At 44.4% G+C, this 24120-nt stretch overlaps 1 protein-coding gene across 1 annotated transcript in view; it reads right to left on the bottom strand.

The window, feature by feature from the left end:
* Positions 1–3621: 3621 nt before the first annotated feature.
* LOC117043012 (keratin, type II cytoskeletal 71-like) overlaps positions 3622–24120 on the bottom strand; it is a 41412-nt gene continuing 20913 nt past the window's right edge. The window contains exons 10-17 of the mRNA XM_033142635.1: positions 16955–17118; positions 16208–16419; positions 15986–16046; positions 11249–11431; positions 9398–9523; positions 7769–7989; positions 5233–5257; positions 3622–3810 (exon numbers count right to left, since the gene is read on the bottom strand). Of these exons, the coding sequence (XP_032998526.1) occupies positions 3622–3810; positions 5233–5257; positions 7769–7989; positions 9398–9523; positions 11249–11431; positions 15986–16046; positions 16208–16419; positions 16955–17118 (1181 nt within the window). The remainder of the gene's footprint in view (positions 3811–5232; positions 5258–7768; positions 7990–9397; positions 9524–11248; positions 11432–15985; positions 16047–16207; positions 16420–16954; positions 17119–24120) is intronic.

The following is a 24120-nucleotide window of genomic DNA, read 5'->3' as shown; positions in this document are numbered from 1 at the left end:
AGAGGGTGACCAAAATTTTCAGTGTACAGGCTGAAGTATAATATATAGATTGGTTCTTAATGTACAGTAGTCAGTTTTGAGTCACTACACAAATAGGTGGGTTTTCTTTTGTAACAACTATGGCATAAAATCGGAACACCTTGACTTTTGCCAGTGGCGTAGCAAGGGAGGGGCGTAGGGGACGGGTCGCCCCGTGTTCCAGGGGAGGGGGGTGACACTCCCTGGCCCCTCCTGCCATGCCACACTGCCCGGCACCCTGCCCCTGCTGCTCCCACAGCGACCGAGGCTGCCCCATCCGTAAAGCAGCACGGACAGGGCAGCCCACAAGCCACCGCCCGCCTGGCAGTCTGCTCGGTCGCCTTGGGAACAGCGGCGCTGGGCCAGATGGGCTGCTCATGCACGTCATTTCCGCGCATGTGCAGCCCACCTTGACGTGCGTTGCAACATCACAACGCATGCGCGACGTCACACCCGGGGGGGGTGCCTCCGCCCCGCCGCCCCGGGTGGCACGGAGGCTTCCTCCACCACTGACTTTCACAACCATAACTTTAATCATGGGCTGTAAGTGGACGGAGCAAATAATTATCCAAAGTTTATGTCCTTTAGACAAAACATCAATGTTTTAATATATTGCTGTAAACCACATAGAGGATTGTGTTAGGTTTATAGTATTTGAACAACCAAGCAGTGTGTATTTTTTAAATAAATAAATAAGGCCAGGAGTTACAACTGTGCTCAGTTGAAGTGAACATTCTGAGACCAAATTTATAAAATCAGCAGACTTTTTGCCCAACTTATAAAGATGACATGAGATGACAGCTATGCATTAGAATAAAGGTCACACTTTTGTCACTTAAACTGTATGATGTGGGATCATTAAAACATCCATTTGCTTCCTTCTTTGCTGCAAAGAAGGAAGCAAAAAGAAAAAAGCTCTAGCTAAGCACATGTTTTCTTCCAGTATTTGATTCCATGACACGTCATTAGTAAAAGATCACAAGCAACAGTTTGTATATCCATGCATTTTATTGTAGAGAACAGCAGAGACACAGGGATTGCTGGGAATGCTGAAAAGCCGAATGCCATGCTACAACAATTTTACGCACTGAGATCAGAAATAACCACCAACCACAAATATTGTAGGCATACAACCTGGAAAGAACAGTTGCGAAGAACCCCAACCTCAAGTACAGAGCTTGTGTAATATAATGCATTTTCAATGATGGCAAAAAAAATGATACATGAAGAAGGCCTTTTGGTCTTACACAATGAAGTTCACTTAAATGGAGTGTTCTTGCGATGTTATGAAAGGCAACTTTTGAGGGAAACCCATCATTTGGTATGAATGACCATAATTACTACTTATAGGGCATTTAAACATTTCTGTGGTCACTTGTCATGCCATGTAATACAGAATTAACCTGACAGGGAAAGAATGTGGTGGCATAAATTGAATCTTGAAAATAAACCAAGTCAAGTTATCCACCTCTTTTTATTTATTTATTTTTGAGGAGCACATCTCTAGTCCTCATGATGATGGGGGAAATTCTGTTTATGGTTCAGCATTCAAAAGCCGGGGACACGGGTGGCGCTGTGGTCTAAACCACGGAGCCTAGGGTTTGCCGATCAGAAGGTCGGCGGTTCGAATCCCCGCAACAGGGTGAGCTCCTGTTGCTTGGTCCCAGCTCCTGCCCACCTAGCAGTTCAAAAGCACATCAAAGTGCAAGTAGATAAATAGTGGGAAGGTAAATGGTGTTTCCGTGCGCTGCTCTGGTTTTGCCAGAAGCAGCTTAGTCATGCTGGCCACATGACCCGGGAGCTGTCTGTGGACAAACGCTGGCTCCCTTGGCCTATAGAGCAAGAGAAGCGTGCAACCCCAGAGTCATCTGCGACTGAACCTAATGGTCAGGGGTCCCATTACCTTTTACCTTTTATTCAAAAGCCCTTAGAATATGTATGTGTTTGGAGAGAAGGTGGTGCTAGTGCTTTGAGTGGTCAAGATGCTGAGCTTCTCATTCTTGGTTCATCTTTCTTGATGGACACCAATCCCTTTACTCTGTCCTTACATACTGTACTATCTCTACTATCGATCTCCAGTTTTCCCTCACCCGCTTTTCACCATTGCAGCCTTTCCCAATAAATTCTATATTCCACACACTATCCATTTTGCACTACAAATCTGTTAGAAATACTATATGAATACCGTATTTTCTGGCGTATAAGACGACTGGGCGTATAAGACAACCTCCAACTTTTCCAGTTAAAATATAGAGTTTGAGATATACTCGACTGCAGATTCTCCACCCAGCATATAAGACAACCCCTGACTTTTGAGAAGATTTTCCTGGATTGAAAAGTAGTCTTATACACCAGAATATACAGTAGTTGTTGATTTTGTGCATTTGGATTTCTGAAGTTGTTTTCTGCTTGAAATATTTTTGCTTTGTATTGCAAGAGAGTCTGACAACGATGTCGTACCATTTACATAACCAGAGTAAGAGAAGGACACTGTAGTCAAAACATATGGAGGAAACAATGAACTATACATATAGCTGAGCTATACATATCCTTGTATTAGAACGGTACAGAAGCGAAGGTGTGATAAGAGTCATTTAAGGCTGTCTACATCACAAAGAAAGACTTAAAAAAAGGACCAATGCACAAAACCTTTTTAAAGAGGTACTTGGGAATAAAAAAAAAAATGATTGATTTTATTAAGGGTATGTTTCATAAAGATGTCAGTGTCAAAAATAAAAAAGGAAGAAGAGGTGGGAAAAAGTATATGTGACGCAGCAGCAGACACCTTACTTTAAGGAAGAAGTGGATTCATTAGAGTGCAACTACAGAACAGCCCAAGGAAAGGAGGAATGTTGTTAAAAAGATTTCATGTGTCACGAAATCCTATAGCACTGGCAGGGACCCTGATCACCGCTTCAGGTAGTGCTTGCAGATTGAAAGCTACTTGATTCAAAAAAATGAGGAGTTTATATGAATCATCTTAAATGGCAGTATTTCTGAAAGGACCTACTGCTCCAGGGTAGCACACCCCTACATGAGCTCCTACTGCTCCGGGATAACACACTCCAACAGGGGCACCTATTGGTCCAGGATAACACACACCTACAGGAGCACCTACAGCTCCAGGACAACACACACCTACAGGGGCACCTATGGCTCTGGGAATACACACACCAACAGGGGCGCCTACTCCTACACAGGGTTCCCCCCCAAAGCCGAAACCTCCTATAGATGGGCCACCTATCCCAGGCTGGCAACCCACAACCCCTGGGCCACCTGCAATCCTAGGTCCAAATCCAGCTCCAAATGGGATGACACCAGGTGGTCCATAACCCCCAGACAGGTAGCCTCCATCTGGGCAACCTCCTCCTATACTCCCAGTGGCATGGCCCTTGCTGGCTGATCCTTGTGCACTTCCTGAGCTAAAACCTGCACCTGGGCCACAGTCTACCCCTATGCCAGCTCTTCCTCCTGTTGAGGGACTGTCAATGCCTACAGGAGAACTTGCTTTACAAGCAGATTGAGACGCATTCTGGGAGCTGTATCGTGTTCCCGAGTAGATTTCTGCATCTGCAGAGGCATGCCCTGCATCTACGTGGCTGTCTACAGTCCTTGGGTGGTTTCCAACACTTCTGGAGTCATTGCTCCTCTTGTATCTCCCATGGCCTCCTGCGCTATAACCTCCACGATGTCCTTCACTGTGTCCTCCACTGTATCCACCACCTGTAGGACCATGTGCACCTGAAGAAGTGAATCCAGCAGAGCCCTCTGTATAGGTTGGCTTGAAAACATCTGCAAGGAGGAAACATTCAGAAGTGAGATTGGAACAGACCCAGCCAGAAAGAGACCTGATTATCACCTTATTTTTGCAACATTGTTGTTGCTGAGATGCCATGAGGTGAAAACTGCATTGGAAATCTTCCTAGCATTCTCTCTTTCTCTGTGTGTGTGAGTGAATGAATAGCAATGGCTGAATGAAGTGGATTTCATTTGGAGTAGGTCAGTTTGAACCAGATAAGTGCAATGACGTGAAAATCAATAGTTTTCTAAACACAGTTCAGATCACCTCCAACCCTGTGGGAGTTTAACACAGAGACATGCCACCTTCAGTGTTGGCACAATCATTCATTAGCTATCCAAGTGGCCAATATTGGACAAAGTTAATGTGAGAATCAGTTCTAACTCTATGATCCATCAGTGTGCTAACAGAACTGTGCCCTCATGCTGCAGACTAGGAATTGACCAAAGAGCAAAAGTGGTTAACCAGGTGGGCTATCTTCCCAGCAGGTGGGCTGCTGCTGCTTACTGGCAGAGGGAAGGTGGTAGGGAGGTTAAAGGTAAAGGGACCCCTGACCGTTAGGTCCAGTCGTGGATGACTCTGGGGTTGCAGCGCTCATCTCGCTTTACTAGCTGAGGGAGCCAGCGTACAGCTTCCGGGTCATGTGGCCAACATGACTAAGCCACTTCTGGCGAACCAGAGCAATGCACGGAAATGCTGTTTACCTTCCCGCTGCAGCAGTACCTATTTATCTAATTGCACTTTGACGTGCTTTTGAACTGCTAGGTTGGCAGGAGCTGGGACTGAGCAACGAGTACTCACCCCGTTGCAGGGATTCGAACCACCGACCTTCTGATCGGCAAGCCCTAGGCTCAGTGGTTTAACCCACAGTACCACCTGCATCCCGGTAGGGAGGTTGGTGCAGTGCAAACACACTGGCAGAACTAATTCAGTTGCACTACACTGACCTCACTGTCACCTCAGCCCATCCCCTCTCCCTCCCAGGAAGCAATAATGACCCACCTTCTTTAAAGCTACTGTTACAGCTCCGCCCAACCCAACAAACCACTTCTGCCAAAGAGTGCACCCTATTGAGATTCCTTGGGACAAAAAAGGGAATAGTCTGATCGAGTGCTAGAAATTATTTGGGGAATGCCAAATAATCACCTGGGAAGTCTAGCCAGTGAAGCATAAAAATGGCTTGGCTTCAGCAGATCTAAGCAGGAGGAAAAAGCAAGAACCTGGAGAGGGAGTGAAGTTTTACACACACACACACACACACACACACACACACACACACACACACAAGCACTCCAGTCTCCAATTGTTAAGGATGCAGAAAAGTTATAAAGGCAGCAGATGTGAAAAAGGAAACAACAAGAGCATGTATTAGGTTGCCCTAGCCCAGCACAACCTCATTGGTTTTACTCACCTACAGCAACAAGATTTCCTGTGACTATCCTGTTGCAGAAAAAAGAAAATGCATAACTGCTGTTAGTTTACCTCGATTATGGATTTGAAGCAGAATCCACCCAGGCACTTTTGCTGCACATGCCTTTTGCAAATGCAGGGTTGAAGTCGCACCTACAACATGTCTTCATTTCAATGGAGAGCACACAGCGCATCAAGATCTTGTTTAGAAAGTGCTAGTTTCTATACAATCAGACAAGTTCAATCTTAATTAAAATCGCTTACTGCTTATCTCAGCCCAGTTGATTGCCATCTTAATCTACCAGATTGCCCCATCATGGTTTCCTATTTTGATGCCTGTGTTTCACAGAAACGTTTGAGCTCGGAACAGCATGGCCATCTCCACAGCTGGAAACACCATGGATGGAATTCAGTGTTGCTCTATGGTGAATGTCCCAATAACACAAGCATTGTCGCTTGCCAGGCAGAACGATCACACCTTTACTTCTCCCATGCACTGTTCTGTGGATGGGGCTTCTCCCAACAACACCAAGCCCATTTGGGGGCATGTGAGGGGGCATGGAGGGAGGAGGGGGAAGAAAACCCCATTGCGCAAATGGAAGCCCATTTTGCTTAGGCAAGGCCTACAGCATGTCTCCTGTCCCTGTCCCTGCATAACATTTGATGATGGAAAGTGCATTATGTGACATCATCATGTTGTGAGTTGACTTACCCAACTAGCAGCGAATGGAGAACTATACAGGGGTACCTCGGTTTATGAACTTAATCGGTTCCTGAAGTCCGTTCTTAAACCAAAACCGTTCTTAAACTGAGCCGTGCTTTCCCTAATGAGGCCTCCCACCGCCGGCGCCCTTCCACCATTCGGATTCCGTTCTTAGACCAAGGTAAAGTTCTCAAACCAAGACACTATTTCTGGTTTTGCGGAGTTTGTAAACCGAATAGTTCTTAAACTGGACTGTTCTTAAACCAAGGTGCCACAGTACTAAGGTGTGTTGTTTTTTTCTAGGACTGTTAGTGAAAGTGTGTTGAAATTGAAACAACATTGAGGTGCTAGTATAGAAGTGCCTTTGGTCCCTAATTAAGTCTCCTGCCCTCAGGCACACTGTCTCGGGATGAGTGTTGAGGTAAGGGTAAGGGTAAGGGTCAGCTGCTGGTCTTCTAAATGTGGAATGCGGGGGAATTGCTCTTCACTTCAGACAGCAAAATGCCTTGGACCTACTCTGTTCATAGGTGTGTCTTCTGTGGATAGTCCCGTGTTCCAAGAAGGGCAGCCAGGCATCAGGCTGCAGCCAGAAGATCAACAAAAGTCACCAGCACAACTTCAAATCAGGGTTGCCAACTTGAATAAAATATTGGGGGGGGGGGCAAGTAAGCCCCTCCCCACATAATCGATCACACACGGACATCATTAGAATGGCAATGCCCATCAACTTCGGAGAAGGGCTGGCCCCTAGGACTTGGCTCCTATGCTTCAGATCCAGCTGTTGGCCAGGAGCAGAGTCTTTCTCATTCACAATTTGGAATGAGCTGCTAACAGAGATTTGTGTGTACACTTCCTTAGCTGGCCTTCACTGGCAGGCAAAAATGTTTTCAGCTCCATGTCTTCATGGCTGAGTCAGGAGCAGATGGCATGGTGGGGCGATACCATTCACCTGGCCATCCTTTAGCCGAGTCACTGCTGCATGCTAGGATGAAGACAGGGTGGAAGCTGTGAGGTCAGTACAGTGCAAATGCACCAGCAGGAGCACTGGATTGGCTCCACTAGCATGTTTGCACCACACCAACTTCGTCAACCCCTCACCTCTCTTCCTCGCCATCCAAGACTGCAGCAATGACTCAGCCACACATCTTGAGGGCTGCCGATTAATTTTGCTCATAGCAAAGTTGCTCTTTAATGAAACTGGAGTCAAATCAAAAATAAATAAAGGAGACTAAAATAAATCTCAGTGTGTTTAACTAACTATAGGTGGGTAGCCGTGTTGGTCTGCCATAGTCAAAACAAAATAAAATAAAAAATTCCTTCCAGTAGCACCTTAGAGACCAACTAAGTTTGTTCTTGGTGTGAGCTTTCGTGTGCATGCACACTTCTTCAGATACACTGAAACGGAAGTCACCAGACCCTTAAATATAGTGAGGGAGTGGGGAGGGGTATTACTCAGAAGGGTGGTGGGAATGGGTGATTGGCTGATGGGTGTGGAAAACCTGTTGATGACTGTTAACAACTGCAATTAGTCTTAAAGGAAAAAGCAAGGGGTGAGATGGCTAAAGATAGCTTTGTCGTGTATAATGAGATAAGACATTGGATTCTTACCCTTCTGAGTAATACCCCTCCTCACTCTCTCACTATATATAAGGGTCTGGTGACTTCTGTTTCAGTGTATCTGAAGAAGTGTGCAAGCACACGAAAGCTCATACCAAGAACAATCTTAGTTGGTCTCTAAGGTCCTACTGGAAGGAATTTTTTATTTTATTTTGTTTTAACTAACTATGTTTAGCATGTGTGCATGTGTGCCCATATCTTTTTGTATAATTCACAGTTACCTGCACTCCTCCCCTTCCAGGAGTGTCTTATATGTAGCAATCTCAATATCCAGAGCCAACTTGGTGTTCAGAAGTTCATGGTAGTCCCTCAGCAAGCCAGCTAGGTCATCCTTGGCCTTCTGCAGGGCTGTCTGCAGCTCAATATGCTTATCTCGAGCATCTTTGAGAGCACCATCTCCACGGTGCTCAACATCACAAATGGCTGATTGCAAAACATCAACCTGTCAAACAAAACAAAAACCAAAATCTGAACTGATTTAAGAGGAAATTCTGTAGGGTTATGTGGTGATCAGGGGTGGGTGAATCAGCTAATTTCTGTTACAGGTAGGTAGCTGTGTTGATCTGCCATAGTCGAAACAAAATAATAATAATAATAATAATAATAATAATAATAATAATAATAATAATAATAATAATATTCCTTCCAGTAGCACCTTAAAGACCAACTAGGTTAATTGGATTTTAAGGTGCTACTGGAAGGAATTTTTTCTTTGTTTGTTTCAGCTAATTTCTGTTTCACTCAGTTTCTCATTTTTCTACCATTCAATTCAGAGTCATTAACAAAAAATGTTTAAGTTCCGATTGGAGGGAAAGGGTCAAAACCATGAAAGAAGCCACCCACTTAAATCTAGACAGTTCAAAGAGTGGCCAAGGCAAAAGAAGAAGGAAGGTCTGAACTTTCCCCACTCTGCAAACCACTTAGATTTTGGAAGCCATCTTGGAGGCCTGTTGTCATATTTTAAATTGTTAGCTATCAGTAGCAGCACCTGTGGTGGGATGGAACTGACCTCCTGACACTAGTATCAGAGCTGTTTACCTGGACGTGGCTGGGGCGGGGCAACAGTGAGGTGAAAGTCATATGGTTGCACTGGTGAGAACACTGGATTGGTGGTGGCATCCCTGATGGTCCAACTACCCAACGCTGGCCTTCCTGACACCCACCCCACTTCATCCAGGGCAGAAGCTTTGCTCCACCATTTGCTCTGCTTCTGATATTGATATTGATGCTGATATCGAAACAATGGCAAATAAAATGACCAGTCAGATTTTGCTACAATGTTACTGAGGGCAGCTCAGTAGAGCGGAAAGAGAAGCAGGCCAAATTGACCAAAGAAGCTAGCATTTCCCCCTTCCAAAGTTTCTGTTCTCAGAAACATCTTCAAGGGGAAAACGTTCTTCAACACTGAAGATAAGGGGTGATATGATAGCCATGTTCAAATATATAAAAGGATGTCATACAGAGGAGGGAGAAAGGTTGTTTTCTGCTGCTCCAGAGAAGCAGACACGGAGCAATGGATTCAAACTACAAGAAAGAAGATTCCACCTAAACATTAGGAAGAACTTCCTGACAGTAAGAGCTGTTTGGCATTGGAATTTGCTGCCAAGGAGTGTGGTGGAGTCTCCTTCTTTGGAGGTCTTTAAGCAGAGGCTTGACAGCCATCTGTCAGGAATGCTTTGATGGTGTTTCCTGCTTGGCAGGGGGTTGGACTGGATGGCCCTTGTGGTCTCTTCCAACTCTATGATTCTAAGTTCTCAAGCAATAGTAAGGTGTTTTTGTTTAGTCTGATGTCACTTGTAGATATGGTATGGTTGACATAAAGACATAGCACGTGCCAAGTTCTCTCCTACCTGCTTTTTAATAGCATCATTCTCAGACTGCAACTTATTGACCAGCCTGGTCAGATCTGCAATCTCGTGCTGGTTTATCTTCAGATTGTCTGAGTATTTCCCTCTTTGCTCCTGGAGCTCTTGGAACTGGTACCCAGAAAGGAGAAGGATGTTAATAAGAGAATTGTCACCAAGTGAAATCTGAAAGCTCCTCCTTGGGTGAAACACGTGAAGGATGCTTGAGTTTCAGTAGGGTCTACCAAAAGTTTGTGATGAAGGGGAACTGCACATATGTAGATTGTTATTTCTTAAAAATAAATTGAATTCCACACTTATAACAAAACATATATACATCTCACCTTATAAGAACAGTATAGAAACAAAACAAATAATAATAATTGGAGAAAGTATGAATTATAACTAACAAATATTCCCAGAAAAGATTACAGAGAAACTGTTGAGGACTGTGAAAGACTTCGAGACCAACCATGTCCGCCCATGTTTATAAAACAATGAAATAATAAGTAAAGGTAAAGGGACCCCTGACCATTAGGACCAGTCATGGACGACTCTGGGTTTGCGGCACTCATCTTGTGTTGCTGGCCAAGGGAGCCAGTGTACAGCTTCCAGGTCATGTGGCCAGCATGGCGAACCAGAGCAGCGCACGGAAACGCTGTTTACCTTCCCACTGGAACGGTACCTATTTACTGTATCTACTTGCACTTTTGATGTGCTTTCAAACTGCTAGGTGGGGAGGAGCTGGGACCGAGCAACGGGAGCTCACCCCATCGCGGGAATTTGAACCGCCTACCTTCTGATCAGCAAGCCCTAGGCTCTGTGGTTTATACTGCCAAAAACCAATCACATCTACACTGGTTACCAGCTTGCTCCCCATCCCCCGCCAAAAAAATCACTTAGAATGAGATTTGGATGTTTCTTCTTGAGCAAAATATGAAAATAATTTTGAGGAAAGGTTGAGGTTGCTTTTTTAAAGAAATCTAATAATGCTTCACATTGGTAGGTTGGAGGGCTCCCACAACTTTGAAATTGGAGTGTGCTTGCAGTACTTTTGGTTCATTACCACCTTTTAATCCCTCTACATCATCAATATATGCACACTGAGAAATTGTGACAAAAAAGCAATCTTAATGGAATCTTAAGTATAGTCAGGGCTTTCTTTCAGTTGGAACTCACCAGAACTCAGTTCTGGCACCTCTCTGGTGGGCGCCATTTCCATTCAAAGAGGACAAGGGAGGTGTTCCTGGTGAGTTCTAGCTCCTCTTTTTCTAGAAAAATAGTACTGAGCATAGTGTCTTGCTGATGTGCACAGGCCCTCTTTCACATTGGTTAAGACAAAAAGCAAAAAGGTTCTTTGACCCAGCCATATATAGGACCCTGTACAGAATTCAGAAATTCCATAATGCCATTGGTTCCACTTCAGAAACATGATCAGCCTAATTTGTAATATCATCAGTTTAGATGAACTAAATTTTGGAAGCACTCCCAGACTTGCATCCAGTAGTTTTCTCATTGTCATGACAGTACATGTGTGGTCTCAAAAGAAGAGAAGAAGAAGAAGAAGAGTTTGGATTTGATATCCCGCTTTTCACTACCCGAAAGAGTCTCAAAGCGGCTAACATTCTCCTTTCCCTTCCTCCCCCACAGCAAACACTCTGTGTGATGAGTGGGGCTGAGAGACTTCAGAGAAGTGTGACTAGCCCAAGGTCACCCAGCAGCTGCATGTGGAGGAGTGGAGACGCGAACCCGGTTCCCCAGATAACGAGTCTACCGCTCTTAACCACTACACCACACTGGCTCTCAAAAGCTGCCTGCTCTCCCAGTTCAGTGCAATGCACCTCTGTCCTGGCTTACCCTGTTTTCATACAAAGCATTGACTTCTTCTTTGCTCCTTTGGGCGATGCTCTGATACCAGGCCTCAACATTTTTGATGATGCAGTCAACATCCAAGCCTCGATTGTTGTCCATTTGCAAAAGGATATTGGTGTCACAGACGTGGCCATCCAACTGTGCTAATTCCTGCAATTCACAGAAAGTCTGCATGTGAACAAGAAATCAAGGAATCTCACACTTCTAGTGTTGGTTTCTAAAAAGCGAATTAGATTGGCAGATGGCACCCACAAATCTAGAAGTTCTGGCCTAATGAACCTAAGGTTCAACAGATATGAAGTGTAAAAGCACTCTGCATTGGGCTCAACGACAGTGGTAGTAGTACTGAGGGTTTTTTATTTTTTAAAATGTGTTTTTATTTATTTTCCAATATCGTTCCAATAACATCCTCATTACAACAATACCAATTTTATCCAATTAATATAGTTATTCAAATGTCAAATTATACAATTTAATCAAACGGCTTGCTAGATTTGGTGGTTTTGTTCTTCTACATTTTTTCTGCATTCCAAAATCTTAATAATTCCCATTACATTCAGATATAATAATCCCTTATATAACAGCTACAATTATATAACAGCTACAACGCCAATTGAGCAGCAGCACCTCTTCCAGCGGGGAAAGCCGCCAGATCTCCAGTGGGGAGGAGAGGGAAGGAACCAGCCTGGTGGGGAGAAGGCTTGGGGATGTTGCTGAGACCCTGTGCTCACCTCGCCTGGCTGGCCAGGAGGGAGGCACACCATTTCTGGCCCCCCAGTTGTGCAGAGGGATGAAATGCAAGGAGGGTAGGAGGAGACTTGGGGTGCCGAAGTTATTATGCTGCGGGAGAAGCCAGAAGGGGCCACTCCCGGATTCTGCCAGTGACTGAGACAGACATGCATTTTGTAGCTCTGCACTGTAAATAGTTTGCACAATAAAACTGCAAAAGACTGTTTGGGCTCCTGCTCCATTACTCGTGAGGCACCATCACGTGAACCTTACAGTACTTTAGGTAATTTATATAATTTCAAGTGAGGAACTCTAACTGTAATCCTTCTTCTTTCCTGTGTGTGACAGTTTCCCCCCATGATGTTTTCCCGTCCATATATATATCTTTCATTCCTACAACTGCTGGTGGTTCCCATCATGCCTTGGGAGAAGCAGTTATCTCACAGTTTCCAAAAGTCACTGCGTCACTTCATCCTGTAATTTGGCTTCCAGTAAACAAACAGTCTTTGCCATTTTTCCAGCCTAGGAAGAACGGTCTGAATCCAGACTGCAAATAGTTAATCTGAAAGCTTCTATTCCCGCAGCTGGTAGACTCCTTTCCTCCCTGCCACTGATTTATGGCCAATTGTCCTTATCTCAAACATATTCCTTTGTGGATAACAGAGGTTAGGGAAGACTTTGCTCCATATTTTCAAAGCGTAGCATTCCCATCTTCCCTCTCAGTTCCCTCCTCTCACACACACAGTTCCAGTTTTGCTAAATGCCATATTTATATTCCAATTTCTTCCTTCCTCACTTGTACAGATAGTTTTTTTAAAAATTAAAAAAACTTGCATTCCATGGAGAATTGCCGTACCATAACTGTAGAGAAAAACTTTGATATAAGCAAACTGTGGGCTCCCCTCCCCACAGTGTCTCTTTCACTGAATGAAATCCCCTCTCAGTCCAAACCTTTTAAATCCTTGTAGCTGAGTTCATTTTTGCAGTTTCTTATCTCATCATCTCTAGCACACGCCTGTAGTTTACTCCAATTTTTAAAAACCCAATTAGCAGGATAACCTGTGCTTCCAACTGAAGAGGAATGCAGAAAATGCCATTCCCCCATCATTTTGTGATTCTCTCCCTTCCTCCCTCCCTCCCCCTCTCTCCAGTGTTGGGAGAGGCATCCATCCCCAGGCGCACAAGAAACAGGAAGTCGGTAGTAGTATTGCTAATGTGTGTTTGGACTGACTCTGGCTCTGAAAATATCATTTAGTTCATCTTAAGCTCCTCAATTCTTAAGCAGCTTATCTCAAAGAATGCAATTCTCCAAAGACAATTCTCCAGATCCTCCAAAGACAGTGAACTGATGCAGCCCCATACTCTTGACTGCTGATTTCATGAAGCTGTTCCTTCTCTGTTAATAAGACAGAGCTTTCCTTTTCAGAGCTGCTGTTCCCACACTAGTTCCAGTGTTCCTTATACCTGTATGTACCACCATCCGTTTGAGAGCAGCTGCTCTGCAGCATCTCCCAACTCAGTTGGCATTATAGGATACCCAGTCGCTAGGCCTGACCCACACAATTGGTCCCTGCCCATATGGTTGTGTCATCCAGGTGTAGTACCGAGCTGTAGAGGAGCAACTCACAAAGGAGCAACTCTCGCACAACTGGAGACACATCTAGACTAGGGTTCAGGAACTTGTGGTTCTCCAGAAATTGTTGGACTCCAACTCCCATCAACTCTAGCCAGCATGAACAGAGTCAGGGACGATGGGAGCTGGAATCCAGAAACACTTGTGGGGCCACAGGTTCCCCATGCCTGATCTAAGGGGTATTCACTTAGTTTCTCTTTTGTCTGCACATATCAATCACTTCTGAGAAACCTATTCACCATTTCCATGGGACACTGCCTTTCCACTGTGAGTAGTAATTCACCAAGGAGATTGCACTTGATTCTCATTCTCCCTCATTCTCCCTCTAGAAGACCAAGGTCGTTACTTCAAACAAACCTCATGTCTGTCTCCATAGCATAAAGAGCTACAAATTATGTTTACACATTCAGTCCATGAGTCTCTATATCTAAGACTGAATCATACTTACCTCCAAATACATACATCTGCGGAATTCAAATTCCCGTGTCAGCAAATCCAGTTTTCCCTCCAGTTCTGTCTTGCTTAGAGCGAGAGAGTCTACATCCTAAAGAAGATGGAACTGCTAATTAAACATGAACAATTGCTGAGATAATAATGACAAGGCCAGCTGCAGGTTGGAAATGCCCAGAACAAGTAACTAAACATTCAGAACAGGCAACTGCATATGCCCAACTGCAAGTCCATGAAGGAAGAAGAAGAAGAAGAAGAAGAAGAAGAAGAAGAAGAAGAAGAAGAAGAAGAAGAAGAAGAAGTAGTTTGGATTTGATATCCCGCTTTATCACTACCCGAAGGAGTCTCGAGCGGCTAACATTCTCCTTTCCCTTCCTCCCCCACAACAAACACTCTGTGGGGTGAGTGGGGCTGAGAGACTTCAGAGAAGTGTGACTAGCCCAAGGTCACCCAGCAGCTGCATGTGGAGGAGCAGAGACGCGAACCCGGTTCACCAGATTACGAGTCTACCACTCTTAACCACTACACCACACTGGCTCTCAAGATAAACTAAGATGCTCTCTTTTATGACTGAAATACACACAAGCCTTCAAGAAATGACAGACCCAAGAATTAGAGTGGGAATAAATACACACACACCTTGTTCAAGGTGAATATTCTCAGGGTTCATGAATATTCAACAGGTATTTGATGCTTGGCAATCCAGAATAAACAGAATGCAGTACAGGTGGTGACCATTTTGCATGGGGGTCCTATTCCTGACCCCCACACGTGTTGGTGAAGCACACATAGGTTCACCCTGTCTGTCCGTCCGTCCCCATTCCACCCCTGCCCGCTTTTCGGGCCAATTCCAGGTCATGTGCCCAGCTGTGTGTCAATCAGATGCACATAAAATGATCACTGCCTGTAACTGGTAAGCACTAACAGTAAAAGCAATTGACAGCACCTGACACACAGCATTGATTATCTGACCATCTTTCATGGCAAACAAACAGAGCCTTTGTCAGTATCTGAACAGACAGGCAGAAAGTAAACAGTATTTTAAAGAGTTTTTAAAATCTGCAGAAATATAGTCTCGGAGAGACCCTAATCTAGACGCAGGGCCATTGCTTAGCAACATAGAGATTCTAGGCCTGATGGCTCCATCTGACCAAAGACTTTGCTCCAAAGGTTCTTACATGAGCAAAAAAGCTTTTCCAAGGGTTTCCCTACAAATTGCTCTGATTTTTTCATCCTGCTGCAACCCCCTAACCCATACCCAATCCCTTGTAGTTCTAGAGGGCGTCCTAACCCTTGGGAACAGATTTTGGGAGGGTGCAGGAGGTTGGGGTGGTAGAAGAATCAGAAGCACTATTATATGAAGAGTTCTGTTTGCTCTTGTCTGGATCCAACCCAAAGAGACTTGTGTGGAGAGGCTGGAGAAAGGCAGATTAGGCCTCTGGAGCACTTTCCCATTTCCTGGCTTTTGGCCCTAACCTCAGGGAATAAATCTGGCCAGGTCAAAAGGTATCTGCATGGTGCTGAGACTCCTCTGGCAGATGGCATTCTGAGGGTGACACATAGGTGCCAACTCCCTGGGGCTCTTTGTGCCCAAGCATCCACACAAAAAATCCCCATGAAGGGTTCGGACAACTACAAATTTCAGTGTCAGGGCCATGCACGTTGCATGGCACCCACGACCCTTGTCATCCATGGTTGCAGGACCAAGCTGACACTCCTGGGGTGACGTGAGAGATTTCCTGCTCAGAGGGATGCCTGCCATGTGGGAAATGGCAAAGTGCAAGTCAAAGGTTGAATTGCTGGCAGGGGCTCAGTGTTGCCCCCAGGACACTGATGTAAATAAACGAAGGACTTAATTTGCAGTGAGACTTTATGCTCCATGTGAAAACCACTGAATCTGAACACCTTACCTTCTTGAGTAGTACAAATTCATTTTCTGCTGTTGTACGCCTTTTGAATTCCTCTTCATATCTGTTGAAACATGAAGGAAGAGCTCTGTGAAACTCAAAAGCACCTTTCTGTACCCCATATAGTAAGGTGCACAAGAGCCCTGTTCAGATGTTCAAAGATATCTAATAATAATAATAATAATAATAATAATAATAATAATAATTGCTTAAAATGCAAATTACTTGCACTTCAGTTCTTCTACCAGTTGTTGGATGGCAGCCTCTTCACTTGCTAGATGTTGTCTTTCATTCAGTAAACAGTCTAGCTCCTTCTTCATGTTGGAGAGGAAACTTTCATAGAACGGTTCAAGGTTTTTCTTTGCTGGTGTGACATGCTCTTGCAGGAGGTTCCACTTTGTTTCAAGAACCTTGTTCTGCTGCTCTAGGGTTCGTACCTGTTTCAAAACAAAGAAACACCCAAATGATACCAAAATACAGTCAATCAGAAAATAAACCAAAGAGAAAACCTGCTTTCAGAACAGGCATTTAAATTGCCTTTTTGTGTGCGTTGCATTTAAAGAATAAAGGAACCCTGTTGGATTTGTCCAAAGAGCTATTTGACCAGCTCTGGGAAATACAGAAGCAGAATATGAGCATTATAGCATTGCCCCATTGTTTTTTCCTCTTGATTCTGGAGGCACTATATATAACACAGTGACTCTGTCAGTTGCTAGTGAAAACTTTATCCTTCATGAATTTGTCTAATTGCATGAGATTATATAATTTTTTATAATTCATTATAATTTTTATAATTCATTTCAGCCTCTACATAATACCATGTGCGACCATGTGCACGCAGTTCGATCCCTTTGGTTGCTTGCATGATGATGCAGAGCAATTTTTTTAAGTGATCCGAACTAAAAGTACCCATGTCGTGGGCCTGATTAGGCTTCTTATTTCGAGTTAAGTCGAAAACATTTGTCTTCTCACCTTATCAATGAAGCCAGCAAACTGGTTGTTGAGGTTCTTCATCTCTTCCCTCTCATGATTTCGTACGACATGTTCCTGCGGATCAACTCCCAGATGTAAAGGCTTCAGGAGCTTCTCGTTGATCCTGACTCCATGGATGCCATCCCCCCTGAAGTTAGAATATCCTGCGAAAGGCCCGCAACTTCCAACAGAGTCATAAATTCTGGGGCCGTAATGACCCACCCTGCCACCAAACCCCATGCCGCCATAGCCACCAAAACATCCAGCACCATAGCCACCATAAGAAATTCTTCTGCCTCCGCCCAGGTTAGAAAGACTTTGACTGCTGAAGCCAAGGACCCCATATCCATTTCTGACTGGATGGCGTACAGAGGCGACGTATGTCCTGTGCCCGCCTAGTCCACACACAGCAGACGCCGAACTGAATCCCCTTCCTCCCATGAAGGTCCTTGCAGCAGACATGTGATGAGTCATTGCAACAAGCTGGGATAGGCTAGTTCCAAGAAGGCAGGTGCAGCAGAAGCAAAGTGGAGAGAGCAATCCTCTGGCACAATACCTCAAAGCCAACTCTTATATACAGCTGAGGAGTTGGCCTTGATTGGTCTAACATTTTAATTTAGGAGAATGCCTGGGTTTGGCCTGCCTCAGGCCCAGGAATGCCCTTCAATGTACAAAACGTAATAGTGAATGCAAACTTAAGAAATAATGAGAATTTTTTAAAAGAAATTGCTTTGTTTGCAAGCTTGGCTTGTAGGATATTACACTTGAGAATCATTTCCCTCAAATGCATTAATTATACTTTAGACAGAAAATTATTTAAGGGAGTCTTCCTCTGTCGTTGACCACAGTTGATAACATTCTGCAGAGTTGCAAGTCAAGGCTGTGCTTTTAGGATCTTAATTTTATTGCTACTGTCCCTTTCTCTCTGAGCAACTGGTGGAACTCATGTTTGCTGCTTCTTTGCCATCCATCATACCGCGCACACAAAATAGCTATCCTCAAACTTTGTTTGTACAAAAGGATAAATTAAAATGTGATTTACCACTCCTATTTGAATAAATGTAGACTTAATAAAATGCACAGGTGTGTCAAGCACTCAATAGAAATGCACATAGAACTGTAGACTAGGGAAATGATGGATTCTTATGTCCCAGTTTTATTTACAAAGCTCTTTCCTTATCAGTGGGACAAAAATGAGTGTCACATTGTGACTAAAGCAGCAATCTGTTCTTCTGTGAAAGTTCCATTATGCACAGCTTTGTGCCACTTATTTATTTATTTAAGTATCATAGAATCATAGAAGAGCTGGAAGAGACCACAAGGGCCATCCAGTCCAACCCCCTGCCAAGCAGGAAACACCATCAAAGCATTCCTGACAGATGGCTGTCAAGCCTCCGCTTAAAGACCCCCAAAGAAGGAGACTCCACCACACTCCTTGGTAGCAAATTCCACTGCCGAACGGCTCTCACTGTCAGGAAGTTCTTCCTAATGTTTACGTGGAATCTTCTTTCTTGTAGTTCGAATCCATTGCTCCGTGTAGAAGGAACGCAGGTATAACCAGCTTTCTTTGTTTGACTTAAGCCATATCTGCATTGTACATTTAAAGCCATTGTACATATAAGCAGCCATGGCTTTCTCCAAAGAATCCTGGGAACTATAATTTGTTAAGGGTGCTGAGAGTTGTTAGGAGCAGCCTATTCTCCCCATAACAACTGCAATTCCCAGAGTTTCCTGGGTAGAGGATTGATTGTTAAACTACTCTGGGAATTGCAAGGCAGGCATCTATAGTGTTGGTCCTTAGGTACCCACTTCAAATTCACTTGTTTCCCCCAGACTTTCCCAGAGGGTGATCCAGCTGTGTTCATGTATTCATCTGAATGACCGATTCGTGGTGTATTCTCTATTTGTTTTATGGTTGCAGTTTTATGGCTGATTTTTATGCTGCTCACCACCACGATAATTTTCTTTCTCTCAATAGGTTTTGTGTCTCAATGGGATGCTGTGAACTGGGTAGACTTGATTGACAGAGGCAGTAGACAATAGGTACAAAGCTGAGACAGAGGTCTGCACCCAATGGGCATTGCTGTAGTGAGAGGAGGCAGAGAAGGGAGCGCCAAACTCTAGGCTAGCCCTGACCTTAGTTAGGAAAGACACAGGGTGCTTGCATGGGCCTTCTAACCAAGTGGGGGAGGTTGGGCTCAGGCCAACTCCATTTGAATAAAGTAGAGAGGTTAATGGTGAGGATGGGGGTAGAGGTTGATGAGAAGACAGCAGCCTGAGCATGGGCCTGAGCTTGGGATTAGATCAGTTTCCACCAAACTTGGGTCTCCAGCTGTTTTGGGACAACAATCCCATCATCCCTGACCACTGGTTCTGCTAGCTGGGGATGGTGGGAGTTGTAGCTGGAGACCCAAGTTTGGGAAACACTGGGTTAGACCTACACTGGCATTATGGGTAGCATCAGTGGCAGCTTCTGAGGACTGTGTGATGTGGAACAGGAGGGCCAAGGAAAGGGCTGAATAGCTGAATTTGTCCTAGTGCTATAAGGCTTGGGGTGGATTGGTGGGAATGAGAAGATCTGGCGGTTATTGGCTGGGCAGGTAAGATGGAAATAAGGTGGGTGGGCCAGGAGGCAGTTCATGGCCTCAGTCCTCATAGCTGATTGTGTTGAGTGGGTGTGGTGAGAGTAGCTGTTCATCTTTGGATCTTTCTGTGAAATGTTCAGTTGGGTATTGGGGGTGGAGGGTTTTGGTGGTTTTTTTTAAAGAGGAGCAAGGCCAGAGCTGAGCTGATGACAGGGGTTGGTGAGCAGCATGAGCAAGGAGCCACTGTCTCCCCTGACTTGCTCAGTGCTGGTGGCATATAATTTTTTGCTAAATAAATAATTGCTAAAAGAAATGAGATGTGGTTCAGTGGACCGCTAGTGCACTGATAAAACAATGTAAAACAACAAACATGATAAATTGTACATACAACTTGGTGGTATGGGGTACCAACATTCAAGAGTGCATGCTGCAGAACAAGAAATACTGATGTGATCATATCTAGGTGATCAAGATTACTTTGTTACTGTGCATTAGGAATGGTGGCAGAAGCAAAGAAACTGTAACAACTAAAAGACAAGGGCAAACTATGCATGTTCCCAAATGTGGAATTTATTTTGCAAATCAGAGTTAAACCACAAGAATGTGGAATTTGCATTTTATTGTTTACGTTGATTCCTTTTTATTGGGATTTGTAAACCGATTCCAAATTTCTGATATGCTCTATGCAGCAGTATATAAATTAACTACATTAAAAAAAACCCAATTCATGAGGCATGGAATGCAGGGCAGAATGAATCCCCGAAGCAATAAAGGAACTGAAAATAGGACATTATCCTCTCCTTCCTAAGTGTTCTCTTCCTTTGTTTCGGTGCCTAGGACAGAACAGATGAAAGACAATTCCTCCGGTTTCTTGTAGCTCTTTTCACATGAGATTAATTAAATTTGCTTAGAGGGGGAGGCTCTGTATCTGCAGTCACAACAAACCCTAAGGTGACACGTAGGTTATTACAAGACAACCCACCCCCCACCCTCAGGTATCTTTGGAATGTTAAAATAGCTTACTGTACTGGGTGTGGACTTGGAATTAATCTGAGGACAAGAGATGGGAAAGGGAAAGGCACAAACTTTGCTTTCGATGGTGAGTTATAATATGAAACGTGTTATCATCTTGTCTGACAGGAAAAGCTGACCCACACATGAGGCAAAGTGAGGCGGTTGCCTTGGGCAGCAGGTTCTATGGGGCAGCAGATCCCAATGGAAACCTTTCTTACCTCCTGGTGAGCTCCCGTTGCTCAGTCCCAGCTCCTGCCCACCTAGCAGTTCGAAAGCACGTCAAAGTGCAAGTAGATAAATAGGTACCACTCCAGCGGGAAGGTAAGCGGCATTTCCGTGCGAGGCTCTGGTTCGCCAGAAGTGGCTTAGTCATGCTGGCCACATGACCTGGAAGCTGTATGCCGGCTCCCTCGGCCAATAAAGCGAGATGAGCGCCGCAACCCCAGAGTTGGACACGACTGGACCTAATGGTCAGGGGTCCCTTTACCTTTACCTTTCCACTGTAGATCTTCACTTACCCCTTACCTAGTGGAGAAGAGGCACCATTTTGAGGTTCACCTTGGTGCCAAAATATATTGATCTGGCCCTGCTAGGAGAACAACATGGAATAATCTGCTCTGGACATGACTGCCCCATTACTCTTTGATGATGGGGAATGTAGATATTGCTGCTGCAAATCTGTCTCCCATCTCTAGATTTACCCATCCTTAACAGAGATAAATAATAACACACACATACACAAATGAGCAGTATTGTTTCATCATATAATTTATTGTATATACAGCAGAAAAGAGTTGTCTCTTGTAACAAAAAACAGCTGGTGGTGGAGTGTTGCATTTGCAAATTACAGATGCTCACAAAGGAAAATTCGGCCTGATACACACACTGGAGATTTAAAACAGAATGCATTTTGTGCACAGAAACAACTTCAGACGTGAAATAGAGGGTGAAATAAATATTGTATATTCATTCCCCACATTTCCAATCCCAGCAGGGCAACATAGGATGGCTGAAAACATTCTTTTTAAGCCAACACTGAAAAAGACACCAAAAACCTAATAATGCAATGCAATGATGAAACAACAGCAAGGAGGTGCTTATTGTGTTGGCACAGCCCCTCCACACACAATCCTCCCGCCTTTTGGCATCACATCCTCCCGTTCACATGCCTGCCATTTTTTACGTAAACTCTCGAACTGCAGGGAATGGAAGCCTAGTGGAACAGTTCCCAAGCAGTTGCAGGTATGTGTTAAAAGATGGGGGATAGACTCCTAGAGAAGGACCACAACTAATTTAGTACTCAATAAACTTCTCTCTTTTCCTGAAAATTGACTTTGCTTATTTTGTGTAGCTGCAAATCCAGAGGGTCTGGATCAATGCTCCAGGGGGGTGGGTCACACATTTTAGAAAACTACCAATCCACTGATCCCAACTGCTAGAGACCGAGGTTGTAATGTCTCTGGGAAAACCCTGGACCTCGGCAATGAGGAAACAACATTGCCAAAGCAGTCCTTACTAAGCTGCAGCCATTGTTTATTAAAGAATCATACACAGCGATGATACCTCCCCACAAGGAGGGAGGAAAACAACTGAATGAGTGAATGGGGGGGAACAGGTTACAACTAAAATACCTGTATCCCAGCTAATAGGATTCAGGTGTACACAATCAGATTCCACACTTAAAGACACATACATCAGAGGTTCCTACAAGCCCCACAAAGTTGATGGGCATTGCCATTCAAATGGTGCGTGTGCACCATGTCTTGTGGTCGATTACACAGGGCGGGGCTTACCTGCCCCCTCCCATATTCTATTCAAGTTGGTACCTCTGTCCCATGCTTTTGAGCATGCCCTGAAGCATCGGTTCATTTTCTACTGGGTGACAAGTCAACTAGTAAGCTGAGTCATTTTTTTGTGACTCTATAACAGTGTTTCACTCCCACTTTGGTTGCAAAAGGTTGAAAGGTCAGCAAGGGGGGGGGGATGAGGAAGTACATAAGCCAGGGCTTTGCAAGCATTCATTGTGGAGACTCACATGACTCTTCAAAACGCACAATGTTTGCAAAACCTTAATGGGTTTTCAAGGCCAGAAGAGTAACATTTGGCCATCCTGGGCTTATAAAATGTTGCCATTCACTGCAGAGATTTCCACACATGCATGGGAATTCCTAAAGGGGCTTGGGGACTTTGAATACCAAGGCCAGGAAAGGGGGCCCTGGAGCACTGCTGCCAGCCCTGGGCTAGTTGGGTTATTGATGTGATTCCCTGTGAAACATTATTTGTTCCTGTTGAACTCAGGAACTCGGCCCACACATGGCAGCCTTTCTGCAAAATCATAGAACTTTTAATGGAGGTCAAGTAATTATTTTAAACCCACAATCCAGACATCTTAATTTGTTCTGGACTACCTCTTGGACAATCTCTCAGCCTCAGCTCCTCATCTGTGAAATGGGACCAACATAGGCTCCATCACAGGAGTTACTGCAGGAGGAAGGAACCACTGTGCACATGGAAATTCCTATCGAAGTTAATAATAATAATAATAATAATAATAATAATAATAATAATAATAATTCTTGTGTTGTGGTTTATAAGATGCATTTCTTATTGGAAGCCTCTTTCTTTTCTTCTTCTTACGTAATTTGGTCCTAGCCTTGGGAACTGAGCTGCTGTTCACATCCTGCTGCTTTTGCTGAAGCACGGTGACATTTTCGTACCATGGTTGCCTGAATGTGCGTGACAGCATGCACCAGCTGCGTTACCAGCACTGGAGTAGCCACTGACACATCTACCTCCTACAATGGCAGTGGTACAGCCACCATTTGCACAGTTAGCACCTCTGGGTCTCTGAGCTGCTCTGGAGGCATCGCTGTTGCCACCACCACTGGTGGTGTGGTACCCACCGCCTGGGCTGAAATCTTCACTTCCAAGGATGTACAGCCTACCCACAGTGTTAGGTACATTTCTCGATGTGTATCCTGCCACATAGCACTCTGCACCTCTGAGGTTCGACTTCTGTCTCTTCCCTGGGCCTCCAGGACTATATTTCCCACTTCTGCTGCTGAGCCCTCTGCTTAGAGAGGCATATGCTGGTTCGTTGCCACAGTCATCAGCTACTTTACCTGGGTTAGGAAGCACCGCTGCAATAGGAATCACAGTCATGATCACAATAGCATTCTTGGTTAGTTGGGTACAGCAATAATGGAACTTCCCCAGAGATCTAATATATATTTGGGGAGGCCTTACAGCTCTTTGCAGTTGAGTTTTGTATGCATTGCGTCCCACCGGTGCAAATTCTGGCATCTCAAGGGCTTTACCTTAATCTTAGAGAGATGCTGTCAGTTTGAGATAGAGAATGGTACTGTGGCAGAGACAGGGTTGCCATATTTTGAAGAGCAAAAAAGAGGGCACATTAGCCGACTTCTACTTTTAACTATGGATCACTATGACGACTCTACCCTTGAAAAACAGGACGTATCCAGGAAAAAGATGGCAACCTATGTACATGCAGCAGAACGTGGTGGTGGAATAGACCATTGCAAATCACAAGTTTTGAATTAAAAATCT

This window comes from Lacerta agilis, chromosome 2 (assembly GCF_009819535.1).
Source record: "Lacerta agilis isolate rLacAgi1 chromosome 2, rLacAgi1.pri, whole genome shotgun sequence".
Classification (NCBI taxonomy): Eukaryota; Metazoa; Chordata; class Lepidosauria; order Squamata; family Lacertidae; genus Lacerta; species Lacerta agilis.
Note: the sequence above shows the minus strand (reverse complement) of the source record. Positions and strands in the feature narration are given on the sequence as shown.